This window comes from Saccostrea echinata, unplaced genomic scaffold, assembly GCF_033153115.1.
Source record: "Saccostrea echinata isolate AGI-Se365-2 ecotype Australia unplaced genomic scaffold, CSIRO_AGI_Sech_v1 ptg000084l, whole genome shotgun sequence".
Taxonomy (NCBI): Eukaryota; Metazoa; Mollusca; class Bivalvia; order Ostreida; family Ostreidae; genus Saccostrea; species Saccostrea echinata.
In genome coordinates, this window is record NW_026889833.1 from 174,096 (window position 1) to 192,689 (window position 18,594).

The following is an 18,594-nucleotide window of genomic DNA, read 5'->3' on the forward strand; positions in this document are numbered from 1 at the left end:
TGTAAAAAATTTGTCTTCCAAATTTTTTGATTATAATATGACATTAGAAAAAAAAAGTCACAACAAATCCACATATTTTATGAAAGATCCGTATATACTGTAACTATTAGAATTCAGTAGAACATTTAATTTCGATAAATCTCTGATATTCTAAAAGTAAAAACTTTTATACATTGATTTTCTACAGAAAATCATTTGATTATAATGGTACTAGTATACTATAGCTAACAATAGTAAAGTATAAATTGTTATTTTTGTTATATGTTTCCAAATAATGAAGCAAGGCAATATACATCACAATTATGCAACCATAATTTCATCTCTTTATTCATAAACATAATACAATTTAAACAATTCAATAAAAAATAGAAAAAAAAATAATCATTGGTAAAAGGTAAATAAGAGTATCTATTAATATTCTTTATATTGCAATTATTTTTTATCCAAAAGATTACTCTTCATAAAACGTAAAGTTTTTCAGATCATTAATTTAAAAATGCTTAAAACTTAAAAAAAAATTCAGGAGTTGTTTGGTATTCAATATTATTGTGTCATCCATACAAACAATTCCTTTTTGTTCCCCTTTTCACTGATGAGTATATTGTTAGTGATGATTGATACCAAATAAATGATTTTTTCATTTAAAAAATAATTAAAAAGGAAATAAAATGAATACAAAATCTCTCCACGTGCAATAGATTTGTCTACGTAAAGCAGCTCATGTACTGCATACATGATTATATTTTAATTTGCAAATGTAATATATGTGGAGAAGTACAAGAAATGAGTGTAGACTTCAAGTAATCAAACAAAAATTCTTTTGATAATATAAATATAAAACAAACAGTTGGATGGTATGACACATTTTTTAAAACTGCATGAAGAACATTTATCCTAAAGACATTACATGTGTCTCCCTGTGCTCTACGATTTGCTTAAACAACACATTTATGTATATAAAATGAAAAAAGGCAATGCTTGATAATTAAAAGATAACACCATGATCAAATTGTTTCATTGCAAATCTATCAGATCAGTACATGAATAAAAAGCTACAATACTACGTTATTTTTAAATAAGGTAAACTTATTTATATGACATGATCTTGTAATTTACATAAACCTGTATATGCCTTTGGATTTCTTAATCACCGATTCAAGCATTCAATCTTGTTTATAACTCGTCGTAACTTGGTGGTGGAGGAGCAGATGCTTGTTTTTGGGTTTGCTGCCATTCGACAGTCTGCGGAGATTGAACTGGAGGTTGTGTACCATAACCTGTCGAATATTGTGTTGAATAGTTGGGCGCCGGGAAAGGAGCAATGTTTCCGGTTGGTTGTGCAGAATAATTGGCATAGGGATAGGCAGGCTGAGTTATAGCTGGGTGGATAAAAGAAATAAATATTAAAGATTAATTTTGTCTAGTTATTGTATAGCTTAATTTCTGTTTTAAATTTATTTAAATGACATAAAATAGGACAATTGAATGGGTGAGTTCGCTTTCCAAAATAAATATATCATCAGAATGGAAGTAAAAGGTCATAAAGTTAATTAGATTTATTAGATAAACTTCACGATTTGTCAATTTTAAAAATCTTTCTTTAAACATTAGTTTTCAATACTAGTTTCAAAAAATGAATAAAAAAAGTATTGAACCTATGTCTGTCATTTTGATCAGATCTCCCAGCAGCATCCCCCAATTAAGCGTTTATAGAGAGAATTATCTAAAAGCTTTAGAATTAAACAAATTCAGATGCCAAATGACCTCATCAACTGCACTCTGATGAAAAATAAGAAAGGGCTAATGTTTATTAATTCATGCCTACTTGTAACTTGTCCAGCTGAACGGAGAACTTGACCCGTTGCTGGTTTTCGTTTACAGACACACCAGCAAAACAGAGCAGTAAGCAACGTGACAAACACGATGCCCCCGATCACACCTCCAATAATGGCCCAAACTAAATTACTGTCTGGAAAACAAATTAAACTAATGGTATAGTTTATTTTTTTTTTAAAAAAAAAAAAACATTTTAAATGAGGCACTTTTTGAACATAACATATAATTCAACATGTACATCCATAAAAATATTTACGCTGAGTCAGCAGATCAGCAGTATTATATATATATATACCGTATATATATATATATATATATATATATATATATATATATATATATATATATATATATATATATATATATATATATATATATATATATATATATATATATATATTTACATGTATATGCATTCTGAATTTTTTACATTACTGCGTTTAATGACATACGAATATTATGGATATATATTTTTTTGTACTGATGTTTCGTTACATTTACTTCAACAAACATTTACTTCAACAAATTGTTACTTTAACAAGTTATCAATTTAAAACAACAAATTATACTATGGACTTATTATAAATTACTACTTGGTAAAGTGTTGTAATATTAAGAAGTTTTGTTATTACAAATTTCTTGTTTGTTTTTTCTTTTTCAAAATATGAAAAAAACTAACTACCCGGTAGATTCTGTAGAATATATTTTAGTAATTTGTAAAGTCAAAATTAAACTGAATCTTTCAGTTTCAAATGATTTCAATGTAAATCATATAAGGTACCAATTTTGATGCGCCAGAAGCGCATTTCGACAAATTATGTCTCTTCAGTGACGCTCAAGCCGAAACGCTGGAAATCCAAATTATGTTAATAAAAAGAGACTTGGAAGAGCTGAGAAAGGGTGCCAAAGACTGGAGCCCAAAAAATCTAAAGTGTCAGAATGACTGAAAAGATTCATTTAGTTACCTGTAGAGGTATATTTACTACTGAACTATCATTATACATGTTATAAGGATATTCAAAATTGTTTTTGATTACTGTAGATCACTTTTTACTTTTTTTTAAATTATTTGAACTTCATTTTCGCGTAATTCCACGAGACGCGAAATATTCGCGTATAATTTTATTAGCATAGATTATATACAAAAATAATAAGAATTCGTGATGAAAGTACCAAGTATATATCTCGCGAAAATAGGATCTTGCGAAAATTTGGTGATCTACAGTATTTGTGTTTTATACAATATGAATTATTTATTTGTTATACAGGAATTTTGCAACCATGATATGAACAAAGATATGTTCCCTTTATCACACACCCTGTATAATAATCCTTTTTAACACATGCAGAGGAACTTTGATCTTTTACAATTGATATTGTAATTTTATCTTATTGAATATAAAGTTGTAATTATTTTAATTTTTAGCCTTCCGTTAACCCTTATAATGCATTGTCGCCATCGATAAAATGACGAGAAACGGCGAGAAGAATGCGTGTTCAATGATTAAAATTAAATAATTATTTGATCAGATCTATTCAGATTAGGGACATTATTTTTCAAATATGCATGTATAATAAAAACAGTACATGTGAAAATCTATATCTCACAACCCTCAACCTATATCAGCCCTCTGGGATACGATACAGATTTTGCCATGCATTATTCTCTCTCTCTCTCCGTACAGTATGTAATACTTACAATCAAGAACCTTTGTAGCAGTTATAAGAAATCTGAAACTGACATTAGATGTTGATTTCCCAGTACGTGTATCAAAGTAGACATAAAGCGAATCACCATTGTCTGCGCAGAATTTTGGTTCATAAGAATTTGTGCAAGTAAAACTCTGCAAAAGAGAAAATGTTTATTATTATTAAGGTCATCCGCCTTAGGCAATACCTTATAGTGATTCTACTGTTTATTATAATTCATTTATTTTTTTATTTTTTAATTTCTAATTTTGTGCAAGGGATTTGTCGGAGACAATAGGCTGGATTGGGACGAAATTTGCAGAGTCGTAGTTAGGCTGCAGCAATTTTATCCAAGAGCAAATTTCAAATCACATCCGATGCCGAGATAAACGTGACGACTTAATTTAACTTTTCAATCGCGTCAACTTCCCTTACTTATGAAGCAATATACCCTTATCACCTACATACGAGGTTTATATCTCTCAGTTGATTCGATACGCCAGAGCATCCTCTACGTATGAACAATTTTTAAAACGGGGTAAGTTATTGACAAACAAGTTGATGAAACAAGAATATCAGCAGTCTCGTTTAAAGTCATAATTTCGTAAGTTCTATGGTCGATACAGTGACCTTGTCAGAAAATACAATCTATCATTAAGTCAAATGCTGACTGACGTTTTTCATACTAATTGTTAGGCCGTTATTTACACACTGAATTGTCGACGGATTTTTCCGTTATTTCCCGATCATGACAAGGAGCACACGGAGGGTGTGACCTGTCGGCAGGGGATGCTCACTCCTCCATGGCACCTGATCCCACCTCTGATGTCTTAGAGGTTCTTGTTTGCTCTGCTCTTATTTTGTAATTTTAATGGACTTTTGAGCTCGAATACTGTACGTTATCTCCACATATTTCATGGATCATTTCCTGATATCAAAATGAAATTTTGCCCAGCGAAAACCTCAAAAAAGACTAAAGATATCAATGCCAAACGTTCATGGATAATGGATCGTGATGTAGACTTGCTTGGAAGCTAATTTTTGTATGCCATCGGCTCTTCCTGCCGCTACAAGAGGTGAATTTCAAAAATCCATTTTTTCAACTTTTTGCTTTTAAATATTTTTGTAATATTAGTAGGGATAATAGAGGATCTTATCAGAATGCTTAATATGTAATTTATTTTACAGCTGATAAATCCATACTTTTTAAGGTAATTTCTAGGGTTTTATCTTTAAAACGATATAAGGTTTTATTTTTCGTCATTTTAAAAATTTACATGCGAGTGCAGTGAATGGTATGATTGATACAATTGAAATAGATATACATGTAACAATCATATATCTTCGAAATGCTTTGAAACTCAGAAAATAAACATAAAATTATTTTAGGTGTGTAGGAAATATAACATACATGTATGTGATTTAGCACGCATATGTGCTACGCTCTAATTGTATGATAAAAAAATCTCAATACCTGTTATATATTTTGACAAAATACTTTTACATTTTAAAATATTTGTGTATACTACAATGTTTAACAGCATGATTATTGCAGGAATTCTTGAAAACATACACATTTACATACGTTGCATTTTGATTGGTTTAAACCTAAAATGGCTATAACTTTCTTTGTTTTTTGTTGGTTTTATCGATAGGTTGGACTTGTGTTTATTTCTTATTTTTTAAACACTCCATAATTTTCAGTTTATTATCATATATGTACGACCTCCGAAATATGGCTGAAATATTGCCGACTCGGCATTAATGATGAATCAATCAATTAATTAATTTATTAATTATATATGTTGGTACTGTCGAGATTTTAGAGCTGCACTGTCGTATAAATGCTATGACACGAGTACAGAATAAAACTTTGGAGACGGAGAAAATAATTATACGTTTATTGCTTGTATACCCTCTTTGCACCATTTAAAGACCTGAATGAAGCAACTAAGATTGATTGATTAGTTGTTTTTTCATTCGTATGGAGACGCCATCACTTGCCGGTGGAGGGCTACAAATTTTGACCTATACTCGGAACTCAGGGCCATTGAGCCGTGAGGGATCTTTTTCGTGCAAGCATCTACTGCGACACGGGACCTCGGGTTATACGGTCTCATCCGAAGGACCGGTCTCCATGTCCCGCAGTGGGATTCGAACCCGCGACGTAAGGATCAACTCCTTACTCTGCGACTCTAGAGCAGACGATAAATACCATATCTCCTCAGTTACCAAAATTTCATCAGTCTTTAATTGCTGTCGCCCACGTGGCGCAGTGGGCTACACATTGAACAGTTTGGAATCTACACTATATGTAAAAAGCCTTCACATAAATTTCCTCTTTTCTGGTCGAGTGGTTCTTGAGAAAATTGTCTTATATATTTCAATGTAAATTTCTGATCTCTTATTTTGTCCCATCCTACCCTTGGGATTCTTGAATCTACACAAGAAACTTTCACGTATAAGTTTTTTTCCTCGTCAAGTGGTTCTTGAGAAGAAGATTTTTATAGATTTTTCTGAAATATTCAATGTAAAACTTATGCCCTATTGTGGCCCACCCTAACCCCTGGGGTCATGATTTGAACAACTTTGAAATGCAATATATCAGGAAGCTTTAAGATAAGTTTCATCTTTTCTAGTCAAGCTGTTCTTTATATTAGAAGATTTTTAAAGATTTTTCTTATATATTTCAATGTCCATCTTTCATCCCCTATTGTAGTCCAATTTTACTCGCGGGGGACATTCGAACAATCCAAAGAATTTACACTTCCTAAGGAAGCTCCAACCAAGCTTTATCTTTTCTGGTACTGTGATTCATGAGAATTTCTTTTCAAAAGGTTTTCAAGATTCTTCCTATATATTTGAATATACGAATTTCAGTCCTTTTGACCCCCCCCCCCCCCCCCCTTCGCAGTAGAGTTAAGGTGCCTAATGGGAATATCGGTCATTTTTTTGTGATAAAAATACATACTTAATCAGGATAGCGATTCTTTTTAGTACTTTACTAATACCGGACACATGTATTTATGGTTATGAACTACATATTGATGACGATTAGATTTTCTATTGAGACTTGTCACGTGATGTGGCAGTCACGTGATTTTAGCATATATACTTGCATTATTGAGGTCACTGATGAATTTCACTAGTGTAAGGGCATTGCAAAGTTAAATTTAAAACTTAAGTTTATTAATATTTCAACACCTATTATACATGTAGTTTGTGAAAAGTGCTGCGATCCTAAACAGATTATAATATTTCTTTGTTAAAATTATATTTGTATGGATGCATGCTGATTTTTTTTTTTACTGGTCAACTCGTTACTGCATTAAACATAGAAATAATTAATTCATTTTTAAGATTTCACCAGGATCGCAGCACTTTTCAAATAGCTTAATATCTCTAAATCTCTCTAATAATAATTTCTCTAAAATGTGAAGACTGATTGTTCGAATCATAAGATTACCACTAGCTTAATGCTAAATGCATGCACCGAAAATTTTGCAAGATTAGTGCTTTCTTGACTTTGACCCAAAAGAGCGGAAGTAAACTAAATATAATAGCAAAACTAAGTATTATATATGCATGTACCTTTAATTTTTTGCCCATATAACCAGACCTAAAAATTATTTCAACACTGCAGTCTGGGTCACGGAACCACTTTGGTGTAACACAGACTTGATATTCATCACTGATGTCCTCTCCTTGTCCCTCAAAGGACATGTAATAACACGATCTAACTCTTTGCCCTTCGTAATCAAGGTGTATTTGGCGATCCTCGTTAACTTCTTGCAAAGTGGAGCAGTCCTCTCCAAAATTATCTTTTTAAAACAAAAATAATTGTTAATTACATTGTTTCGATGTGAAGACGTTAAAGGTCTTTTAACTTGTGTAAAATGTTATTGTAAACTGTCATTGTTCATAAAATTTAAGTTCTATTTATTAACATCTTTCAAAATGTGCGAAAAAATATTTTTATTGCAAGACAGGAGAAATATACTTCAGTAGGGCAAAATGAAAACAAAAATAATAGTTTTAAATCAACAATAAAAATGTAGCTATAAAAAATTAAAGCAAAAAAAAAAAAAAAACCCTTTCATACAATGAGAAGATGTTTAATATGTTCACAGAGTCCATTCTTGCTACTGATTAGGCTTTAGCTGTGTTTTGTTGAAACGAAAGGGGGGGGGGGAGGTATTGAAACAGATGATGTCTGTGCAGAAATCTCAGGGATGCAGCATATTTGTGAAATATCTTAAGCACACAGGTCATAATATCCTTTCAAATGCCTATGCAAAATTTATGAAGTCAGTATGGAATTCCAATATGACAAACCCATTCTTTTAAAAAGTGACTAATCTTTCTTTTATCTAAGTTCATCAGTTTTGTATGATGCAAGATAGGCTATGAAGAAACAATAGTAAATTATCCAAAATTTTCATACAAAATCACCAGCAGTTCTGTCATTTGGATGTTTTAAAGATGTTTTTATATATTTTCCTTATGGATTTTGTCAGACTGTAAAATTTATCTCTTCAGTTTAACACTACTTTGGAATTTTCAAAAATATTTTATTAATTATGAAACAAACTTTCTTAACATCCCTTAGTATGTCACATAGCCATTTGACACGGGTTTCCCAAATCCTTGTCTCCATATACGGAGAATGACACAAGGAAACTAGCACGGCTTTCTGGCATGCCTTGTCCGTGCCTAGACAATTTTTTTTATCGCCCGGTTTACACAGAAGCAGGTTTACTGCAGTCACAGGTTTTTGGAAGCTGAATCTGTGCCTTTGTCTAAGCCCCCGGACTGTTTCATGAGGGAACTGGATGGGACCGAGAAAAATACTTTAAGATATCTAAAGATTCATGCATATAATCTATAGGTTAGAATACATGTACATGAAAGTAAAATTAATTGGGACTTCCATCTCACTTTGGCATAGCCATGGTATTTTAAGATATCAATGAAAGAGATACGGAAATATAACTGTACAGAGAAAACTTACATTCTTGAGTCTCTATTCCTTCTGCTAATTGACTAGTGAAGTACGACACAAAGAAAATCGTACATCCGATTAACATTTTCTCAACGAAATGATAACCACCGGCACGTCTTCCTGAAAGAAATTAATTTTGCTGGATCAATTCCGACCTAGGACTCATATCTACAGGTAAATACATACTTATAGTATACTCACGTAACTGACTCTAACTACTATCCTGTTTGATGCTTCTCATGCATGAAATATTCTGATACATGTATATGCAGTATGTTTTCATACGTTGAATGATTTTAGAAACATAGTCCTTATCCTTAAGTTAAATAACAAAGACTATTAAAATTAAAGTGAATAGAAAATGTGAAACGTTAAGGGTACTAAATAATAAATGTTTTCTAGAAAGAAAATAAAACTCTCTTTTTTTCATGGAAATGTGATTAGTCTGGAATTCCTTACTTAGAAATCCCAGCACTGACAGTCATATGTACGGTGTATTGTATAATATATTATAATAAATATTACACTCGTGCGAAATGTCATCATATCTTATGGAAACTAAACACAGAAAATCCATGTATATACTCGGCGACCGGTGGTTCGTAAAGTACATTTCCGGGTGTTTGAGATCGACCTTTTGTTAAAATTTTCGTCTTGTGATTTTATTGAAATTCTGAATATTGTGAATATTCTTTTAATAGATTCGACGTGATAAGAACGTAATAAAAAGGACGCCGATTATTAGGGTAAAAAGAAATGATCACATAACTTACCTTCCACCTTATTTCGAAATGTAAACAAACGCAATAATTTATAAGCACCAGTTACGTTGATGCAAAGTACGGGTGGCCATGCATGCAATAAAACGTGAAAATACAACGATAACATTTTCTTTTGTAAAGAGGCAGTCAGAAAAGAAATAGCAGAGACATAAATACATGTAAAGTCTCTGATATGAGTAAACGTTTATACATTAGCATCAATATTATCAAATAATTTAATTTCGTTTGTATTCTAGCCTCTAATTGGTTAATATCCAAAAAGGAACACAAATTATTTCTGTGTAACCTGGTTTGGTATGGGGATACACCCCCCTCACAACCAGCTGAATCATCTGTATCCATACAGTCCTCTCATTTCCAGTCCTCGGGATTCATGGATAATACCAGATTTGATAAATGTATCTTTAACTTCAAACAATAATTCGATCTTACCACATGTAAACAAACAACAAGGCTGCTAGGCCTATGTATCATTTTTTACCTCCCCTCGCTTCCCATCACTTCCGTTAATTCCGTTACTACGGTTGTATTATTGAGCGGCAAATTTGAACTAATAAAAAGCAACGAAAATTTACACCCATAGTTATTTAATGATTTTAAGATTAAATTATAAGGAATGACTCTAATTCTTGGCCAAATTATTCGAGTATAACCTGGTTTGGGTCAGCTTACGCTGTTTTATAATCCGCTTCGTGGATTATAAAGCGTAACTGACCCAAACCAGGTTATACTCGAATAATTTGGCCAAGAATTAGAGTCATTCCTAAATCAACAGGATATATAGATTTATATAGGATATATATGTAAAGGTTATATACCCTAGGCTTATAACATATAAGGTCAGCATTTTAGAAGAAAAGGTCCGACTCGTATAAAAAAAAATGGTCCGGACCGAAATAAGACCGAAGGTGAGTCATATGACAATTAGCTTTTAAAAGACGATTTTTAAAGATTTTCCCTACATATTCCCATGTTAACGAGGAGCAGTAACCCTCCTAGACTCTCCCCACACTCCCTTGCTAGATATCTGCCTACAGCTCTAGATTTGGAATTCTTGAGTTATATGAATATATTGGCATCTACGAAGATTTATCATTACGAAAATGGTGACCGCTTCGAATAGATTAAGCTTCATTAATCGTGATTTTCCGTTGCTTTTCTTCAGTAGCGTAATGATATGAAGTACCTTTCTGTAAAGTTTCAGTCACCTTTCAGTTAATTGAATTTAATAATTTCATCCTAAGAAATTTTAATGTTTAATTAGATTTTCTTTGAAAACAAGTCAAAATTTATTCGATATACTTTGAAATATGGCGGAAGAGCAGATGTGGAAAAACATGTAAAAATAGGACACTTCATGATTTTTTGTCAAATACAAATAAAACGTAGTGTCAGGGCCATCATGCAAAACAGAACATAGCTAACATAAATTATTTCGAATTATATGCAGGGCTAGTTTTAATACGAATACAAAGTTTTTTTTTTTTTATAATCATTTGTTCAGGGTATTTCATAATATCTGTCCCAATTACAATTACCTGTAAGATCTCTAATTTTTTACATACATGTGTTTTAAAAACTAAAAAATTTATTTAAAAAAGAATGTTTTACATTTAAAGAAAGTCAGGAACTATTTTTAACACAATGAAATCATAATACTACAATGACATTTTAGAATGTCTCTGTCCAAAGAACAAAGTGTTGAAAATCATTCACCAGTAACTGTCATAAGAATAATGCAAAAAAGGTATCCACACCACGAAAAAATAAGAAACAGATTCAATGTCTATTAGAGAGATTTGGGAGCACAGGGTCCACAGAGGATGGAAGAAAAAAAAGGAACACCGGAAGACCATAATCTGCAAGGAAACCTATGCACTCTATTGAAGAAGTTAAAAAGGCGATTGAAGAAACTCCTCAAATGTCAGTGCGGAAAGTGACCGACTAGTTAAACCACAGCGTCAGCAAATTAAAACCAGTATCAACGGAATGCTTCATTTTGATATAAAATTAACACCTAATTTTAATACGGTATCTATCATGCAGCATTTTAAACAAACGGACATCGCAAGCAGACTTCAGTTCGGAAGATGGATACAGGAACACTCAGATATTGTTGACAGACTTTGGTTTTCAGAGGAAACTCGCTGCCGTGAATAAGAGGATTTGGTACTTCTGGGGAATAGAAAAGCTTAATTTTGCATTGAGAAACCAATGGATGGGGAGAAATTTATAGTCTGGGAGCTCTCAGTGCCTCTGGTCTCATAGGTCCGTATTTCTTTGAGGACATAAATGGTGACGTTCAGACTGTCAATAGTGACCTATACCTTAATTTACTCAGCAGAAAGTTTGTTCAGAATTTTGCTTTAAAAGGCTTTTATGTCAATGATGTGTGGTTTCAACAAGATGGTGCTATCCTCACACTGCCTTACAAGTGATTAACTGGTTAGAAGAAACATTCGGCAACCATTTTATCTCTTTCAAAACAAACAATGAGTGGCCTCGTCATTCTCCAGATTTGAACCCCTTTGATTTTTTCCTTTGGGGTTACCTGAAGAATCATGTGAACCAACCTGCTCCATAAACATTGACCGATCTTTAATTGGCCATCAAGCATGGAATGAGAGGAATAACTCGATCTTGTCATTTATGCCACATTTCAGACATTGTGTAAAGCTTGTTTTGTCAAAAAGAGAACATCATCTTGAAAACATCCTGTAAAATAAACTACTTTTTAAAGAAAATTAAAACAATGGTGAAAGAGAAGCTTTGAATGTAATTACCGGAACACCCCCCCCCCTCAAAAAGAAGAAGTATTGACTTGAATTTTCTGAATTTATTACAACATTCTTACTAAATCAGTCTGTTGTTATTTTATACCAGCTTCTATTAGGGACCAGTTATTATGAAACACCCTGTACAATAAACGTGTGAAAATTTCATGTTATAATTTCTTACGTTGACAGTATGGGTATTACAAAGTCAATGCATATAAATGTCAAGTTTGCTAGATATCGACTTTTATGCAAAGACAAATACATGTGGTTAGCAGCTGCTCACTTACCAAGTGCTTAAAGTGTAGTGATTGATAGAAAAAAAGGTCTCACTGAGGTTTGAGACGAGAGTGAATGTTTATTAAAAAAAACCCTTCTAAAACTAAACGTATAACTTATATGACATACATGTATAACTTGGTTTTATTTCAAAATCGCGCCTTGACTTAAAACGCAATTAAATTTTTTGTGGTTGGGGAAATGTGCCTGGGGCATCTCTTGGATTATTTAATTAACGAAGATAACGAACAGTATTCAATCTCAAAAGTCCAATGAAACAATACAAATTTCGAGCAGAGCAAACACGGACCTCAAAATTCAAGGTTGGATCAGGTGCCATGGAAGAGTGAGCATTCCCTGCTTACCGTTCACCTTGTGCTCCTTGTCATGATCCCAAAAAAAAAAAAAAAAAAAAAAAAAAAAAAAAAAAAAAACGGAAAAATCTGTAGACAGTTCAGTGTTTCAATAATGGACTATCAATTAGTATGAAAAACGTCAGTCAGCATTTGACTCAATGATAGGTTGTATGTGCTGACAAGGTCATTGTATCGACCATAAAACTTGCCAAATGATGACTTCAAACGAGACTGTTGATATCCCTGTTTCATCAACTTGTTTGTCAATAGCTTGCCTCGTTTAAGAACTTGCTCATACGTAGAGCATGCCCTTGCGTATGGAATCAACTGAGAGACATAAACCCCATATGCAGGTGATAAGGGTATATTGCTACATGAGTAAGGGAAATGGACGATTGAAAAGTTGAAGTCATCGCGTTTATCATAAAGCTTTGTTTTAACGTTGCCATTAACGTCTTTTTCTAGCAAAAAAAAAAAAAAAAAAAAAAAAAAAAAAAAAAAAAAAAAAAAAAACTAAATATAAAACAGATGTGTTAGACTCTGTGCTATCTTTTATTTCAAGCTCACTGGGATATATCGAGTCGACATATGAATGGAAGTACCTATAATTGTTAATTGATAATAAGTCGTCGATATATCGATATGTCGAGTTGAAGGCCACAGCAAGTGGACTAATCCGTCTTTGCACGTTGTAAGCTTTTCTTCCATTATGCATTATCCACTGGGTATGTCAAAAATCCTGATGGACAAAGCTGCAGCCCTCCTAGCTGCACCCTGTTGGGCACATTCCTCCATCTTGAGAATATTTGTGAAACCATCACTTGTCCTGAAACCTTCAAAGAAAATGCCGCAGCTTAAAAACAATCTAATAGAGGTGCATCCTCTCGCCAGAACACTACATCTGTAGGTCTGTCAATGCCATCTTTTTTGCTTGGAATATTTCCAGAAACTCAATTTCTCGGAAAGATCAATATCAGTACGTATGGATTCATGGTGAGGCGCAACATGTAAGCAATACAATTTGTTCACAGAAAATGGTTTCAGTTTTCAAGCAATTACAATGCAGTCTTGGGGGTACGCTAAATGTAATAGTTATGCATTTAAATACATTACTTTAAATATATTGTCTTTTTGTTTTTATGTTGTTTTACGTCTTGTTCGAGATTTTTTTCACTCATATAGAGCTAGACGTCACCATATACTGGTGAATGGTTTCAAATTTAGACCTTTAATCAGCACTTAGGGCCATTGAGCAGTGAGGGTTCTTTGTCGTGCCAGCACCTACCGTGACACGGGACCTCGGTTTTTAAGGTCTCATCCTAAGGACCCACAAGTTTTACTTCAAAGTGCCGAACGCTTGGCGAAGGAGCAGTTGCTACCTATTTATCGACCTGGGTCAATCGCTGGCCTGATTCGAACACACGACCTTCCGACCACGGAGCGAATTTCTACCAAAGTTCATTCTGAAATTCTGTTCACTTCCCAAGACTGAAATAAATTCCAAAATTGACTTTTTTTGGAAATCAAAATTTAAACAAAATGATGATAAGGGAAAAAACAAGTCTAATTTCCTAGGACAGCTTCAGTAATAAAACAATTCATTCCTTAGGTTTAATTCAATATATGTACACAAACATTTTTTTATTATCCCTTGGGTAGCCAATGTCGCCTACACGGTGATAAATCAATCACCAAAATATGAGTGAACTGAATATGAGTTAACTGAGCTATTAATCACTTCGTCATAGGTTGGAGGAGGGGACAATGAACTAGTTTCTGCTTGTTGCAAACAATCTGTCTTTGAGGACGCAAAACTATTACAAGTGCTGGCATTCTTCGTTAAGTCTCTTAGGTTGTAGTTTTGTGAAGTGCTGTACTCTGATTGTTCAGTAGACGTCGCAATATTGTATTCTACACATTGGTTGACTGTTGAACCTTTGACATGAATAAATATATATCAATACCGTATGTTATATGACAAGGACATGAAAAACAAATCAAACTGTTTTGAATTTCTTGAAACAATTTTCTCTATTATTTTCAATTATAAAAGTCTTTCGTATGTTTTATATCCTTTGCTTACCTGAGGTACCCTGAACAGCTCGTAGTATTTGACTCTGGGTCGTTTTCCGCCTACACCCCCTTCGACAGATGACAGCAGTAAGAACACCTATTAAAACGATTCCTCCAATTACACCACCAAGAATGGGCAAGGCAAAACTTCCATCTATGATAATGATGTTATATGATCTTAACTTTTGACTGACGAAGCAAATACTAGTAAAGGTAAGTTTAAACAATCCAATCCGATAATAAATTACTCGTTCCATGTGTAATTAACAATGAAAAATACATACAATTGAATACCCTTTCAGCTGTAACAAGTAGCTTAAAGCTGGTGTTTGATGTTGGTTTTTCGTCACGTGTTTCTAAATATATATAAAGAAATTCATCTCGATCACCACAGAATTTTCTTTCGAAATTATTCGAACAGGTCACATTCTACAAAATAATGAGGGCATCCTTTAAATAAAATCCTTAAAAAACAAAGTATATAAATTGTTACATTCTATAGTGTATATGTAATTTCATTTTTATGTCAAATTAAATAATGAATTAAGTGCTTTTAAGTGACTAATCTCTTAATTTTCAAGAGGTATTTTTGAAAAAAAAATGTTATCAAGAACTTGAAATATGCATATGGAATAATTTTCTTTATCCTTAGTCAATATACTGGTGTCTTTACATATTTCGTAACTAAGTACAATAACAGCTAATCTGGGTTTAGACAACCAAATACATGTATCTATTATAAACATGGTTACTTTTTATGTTCAATTTTTGACTGTGCATGTTTAAATGAGGTGAGACCTACCGCTAATGTAGCACCATCGAAAGTAGATTTATACTCCAATGTTACAGCGCAGTCCGGATCATTGAAGTATTGAGGTCTGACGCAGATTATATATTCGTCCAAACTTTCAATTCCTATTCCTTCAAATGAAAAGTATTTGCACATCCAATGAACAAATTTCCCTTTGTATTGAACGTAAATTTGAAGGTTTTCGTCTAATTTTCTTAGGAAAACGGGACAATCTTTTCCAAATTCGTCTGTAAAATTCACATACATACTAAATTTGTTATACATTTCTCTTAATATCCACAACATATGATACACGTACGTATACATAGCTACAAATCCATTTCTTTAGATTCATTATTAAATTCACATACATACTAAATTTGGCGTACGTTACTCTTAATATCCATAGTAATTGGTAATTAATAATAATAGTAAAATATATATCCATATATAATTTTTCAGAAAAAAACTAATTTTTACTTTTAAAAAACCCCCATAATTTCAGGATACAATGCGTGGCAAAATTCGAAAGAGTTGATAGTAAATAGTTATCTTTCTTATCTGAGGTCTAAGAACCTTAACTTTGTCTTCTCATCTTTTAAAAATAATAACCAAACAAAGAAAAAATATGATCAAAATCACTCCACTCCCCACTTCATACAAGGCAATAGAATCTTCGCAAGAAACAGAGAAACAATGATCTGTTAGTTAAAAAATTAAAATAACTTTTTTTTTCCAGAAAAAAATACAGGAGCAGGCCATAAAATCAAATGCATCATTTGAATTAAAATAAATGCATTAAGTATTTTAGGGAAAAAAACGTAAATTAATGGACAAAACCCACATGTTATACTGTCTTTTTCTTCAGAATCTGCAAAAACGGCAAAATTCAAAAATACAATAATTCCACATTCTAATGTTGTTCTCATGGCAAAATATTCACCTTCCTGATACCCTGTAAATAAAATTCACAAAAATTACTCTATGAGAAGAAATCGAATGTAAGTTTATTTCAGTAATTCGGGATGCACTTTTGGACTTCCATACTTGTTGAACGACTGAATGTTGTATTAATGTAGATTTATGAAAGGCTGCTAAAGATGATATCTACTTATTATATAAAATGTAAATATACAGTGTAACTTTAAAAAAAAAACACTTATGTGTATAAATGAGTTTAATTAATGTAGGAACTAACTTACCTTGCAGATTTTTGTTATTGTGAAATGCACACAAAGAAACCAAAATGTATGGTTAGCTGTACAGATACAAACAGAAATATCCGATAACGATAATAACAATCTAATTAACGAATCTCCTCTTGTTTCTCTTTAACTCAAATATTATTCGAGTGAGTCCTTGAATGGAATTCTCTATTTCTTAGTCACTGCACAAAAAAGAAAAAAAATAGCCATCGAAATGTGCACAATAAATAATTAACTATAAGTGACCAATGACTGTAGGGAGAGAATATTAATAATCTTTAGCATTAAATTCTAAAGAATCCATGTGTAGCCTGCCATATATAGCAACAATCAGAATATAAATAAATATATAATTATTATTTCTACATTTGATTAATTTATAAAACCCTCAGATTCGTAACTCATAAAGCATTGTTTCTACTGAATGACCGCCTCACCTATACCTCCGTCTTCCCCGGCTGACGCCCATCTACGCTACCCCTGCTGTAACTATTCATGCTCGGTAGTCACCCTCCATATTTTTAATTGACTAACTTTTCTCCTCCCTTCTTGGTGCAAAGTTAAACCATTAGTGTAAATTCTGATGTTCCGATTCCATTTCCACTCCCTGGCTGTTAATTATCATTTCACTGGGTCTTTTTGTTCCTGTTCTGTGATGTAGTTCTTTGTTTGATATTTTATATTGACATCTTATTTTAACATCTTCTCAGAAGTTGGCTCAATTATCTATCCTGGAGGTATCAAGCTACATTTTGTCCTCAATGTTTCTCCTCTATACATAAGACTACTTATAGAACAGTTTCACCTACAGCACCAATCAGACCCAATCTGACACCCAAGCAGTCCCAGAAAGCAGTCCCTAAAGACTGCTTTCTCAAAATATGGGACTGCTCTGCGTGATTTACACGTACATGTAAACGCTCAGGAAATATTATAGTGAAATCGTTTACGCTGCAAAAAAATTCTAAGGATAATTAAATCGGCAAGTCATCGAAAATAATAACCACAATATACTAATAAGCCAAAGTTTTTAAAGCATTAACTGTAAACAGATTCTTGATATATTTTTTGCAAGATTTAAGATCAATGAAAACCTTATACAGAGTAATATGGGAATCAGTCTTTCTCTATAATCGTAAGATGTATTTTTTAGTCATTAAATTCTGGCCTAAAAAATAGCCATTCAATTTATTTAGCACATGATAATTTTCTATGAAATTATACGGTAACCAATATCAATGTATCACAGTTAATAAACAAATTTGTTTAATTTGGTGTTGATATACTACATGTAATTATTTAGTGTGAAAGTCTCTTTCCTTGTTATTTTTCTTTGTTTATACACTGCATTTTTTGTGAATATGCGGTATGTGCCCCATGTATACATGTATGTATTGTATATACACTTTTCTCCCCCCCCCCCCCCCCCAAGTGCATCATTAATTTCAACTGCCTTTATTATACTGACATTGTAGATACACTGTGCAATATCAGTAAGGACTAAGCCCCGCCCATTAAATTTACTACCCCACTTACTGGGACTGCTTTCTGGGACTGCTTGAACCGCTGTGAGGCTGCTCTAGAACCTCTATGGGACTGCTCTGAGACTGCATGCTGTGGAACTGCCCTGGGACCGCTGTGTGACTGCTTTGAAACCTCTTTCTGTCAGGTTGGGTTTGGTTGGTACTGTAGTTTGAATGAGACATATTGAAGAGCCACAGATTTTTCTGGACTATCTGAAAAGAGCTTCCCCGTGTCTTGTCCTTTGATCTAAACAGGTTCCCTAATGTCCGACTTGAGATTCTTTA

At 32.9% G+C, this 18,594-nt stretch overlaps 1 protein-coding gene across 1 annotated transcript; it reads right to left on the minus strand.

Annotated features, from left to right (window-relative positions):
- Positions 1-323: 323 nt before the first annotated feature.
- LOC133176905 (uncharacterized) lies at positions 324-18,492 on the minus strand. The gene is made up of 13 exons (XM_061311963.1): positions 18,323-18,492; positions 17,596-17,678; positions 16,426-16,536; positions 15,594-15,829; positions 15,076-15,220; positions 14,802-14,945; positions 14,457-14,653; positions 9,301-9,418; positions 8,537-8,647; positions 7,117-7,346; positions 3,536-3,680; positions 1,826-1,969; positions 324-1,379 (listed from the first exon to the last, which is right to left on the minus strand). The coding sequence occupies exons 1-13, from the start codon at positions 18,490-18,492 to the stop codon at positions 1,174-1,176; spliced, it is 2,040 nt and encodes a 679-aa protein (XP_061167947.1). The 3' UTR covers positions 324-1,173.
- Between the last annotated feature and the right edge of the window lie 102 nt (positions 18,493-18,594).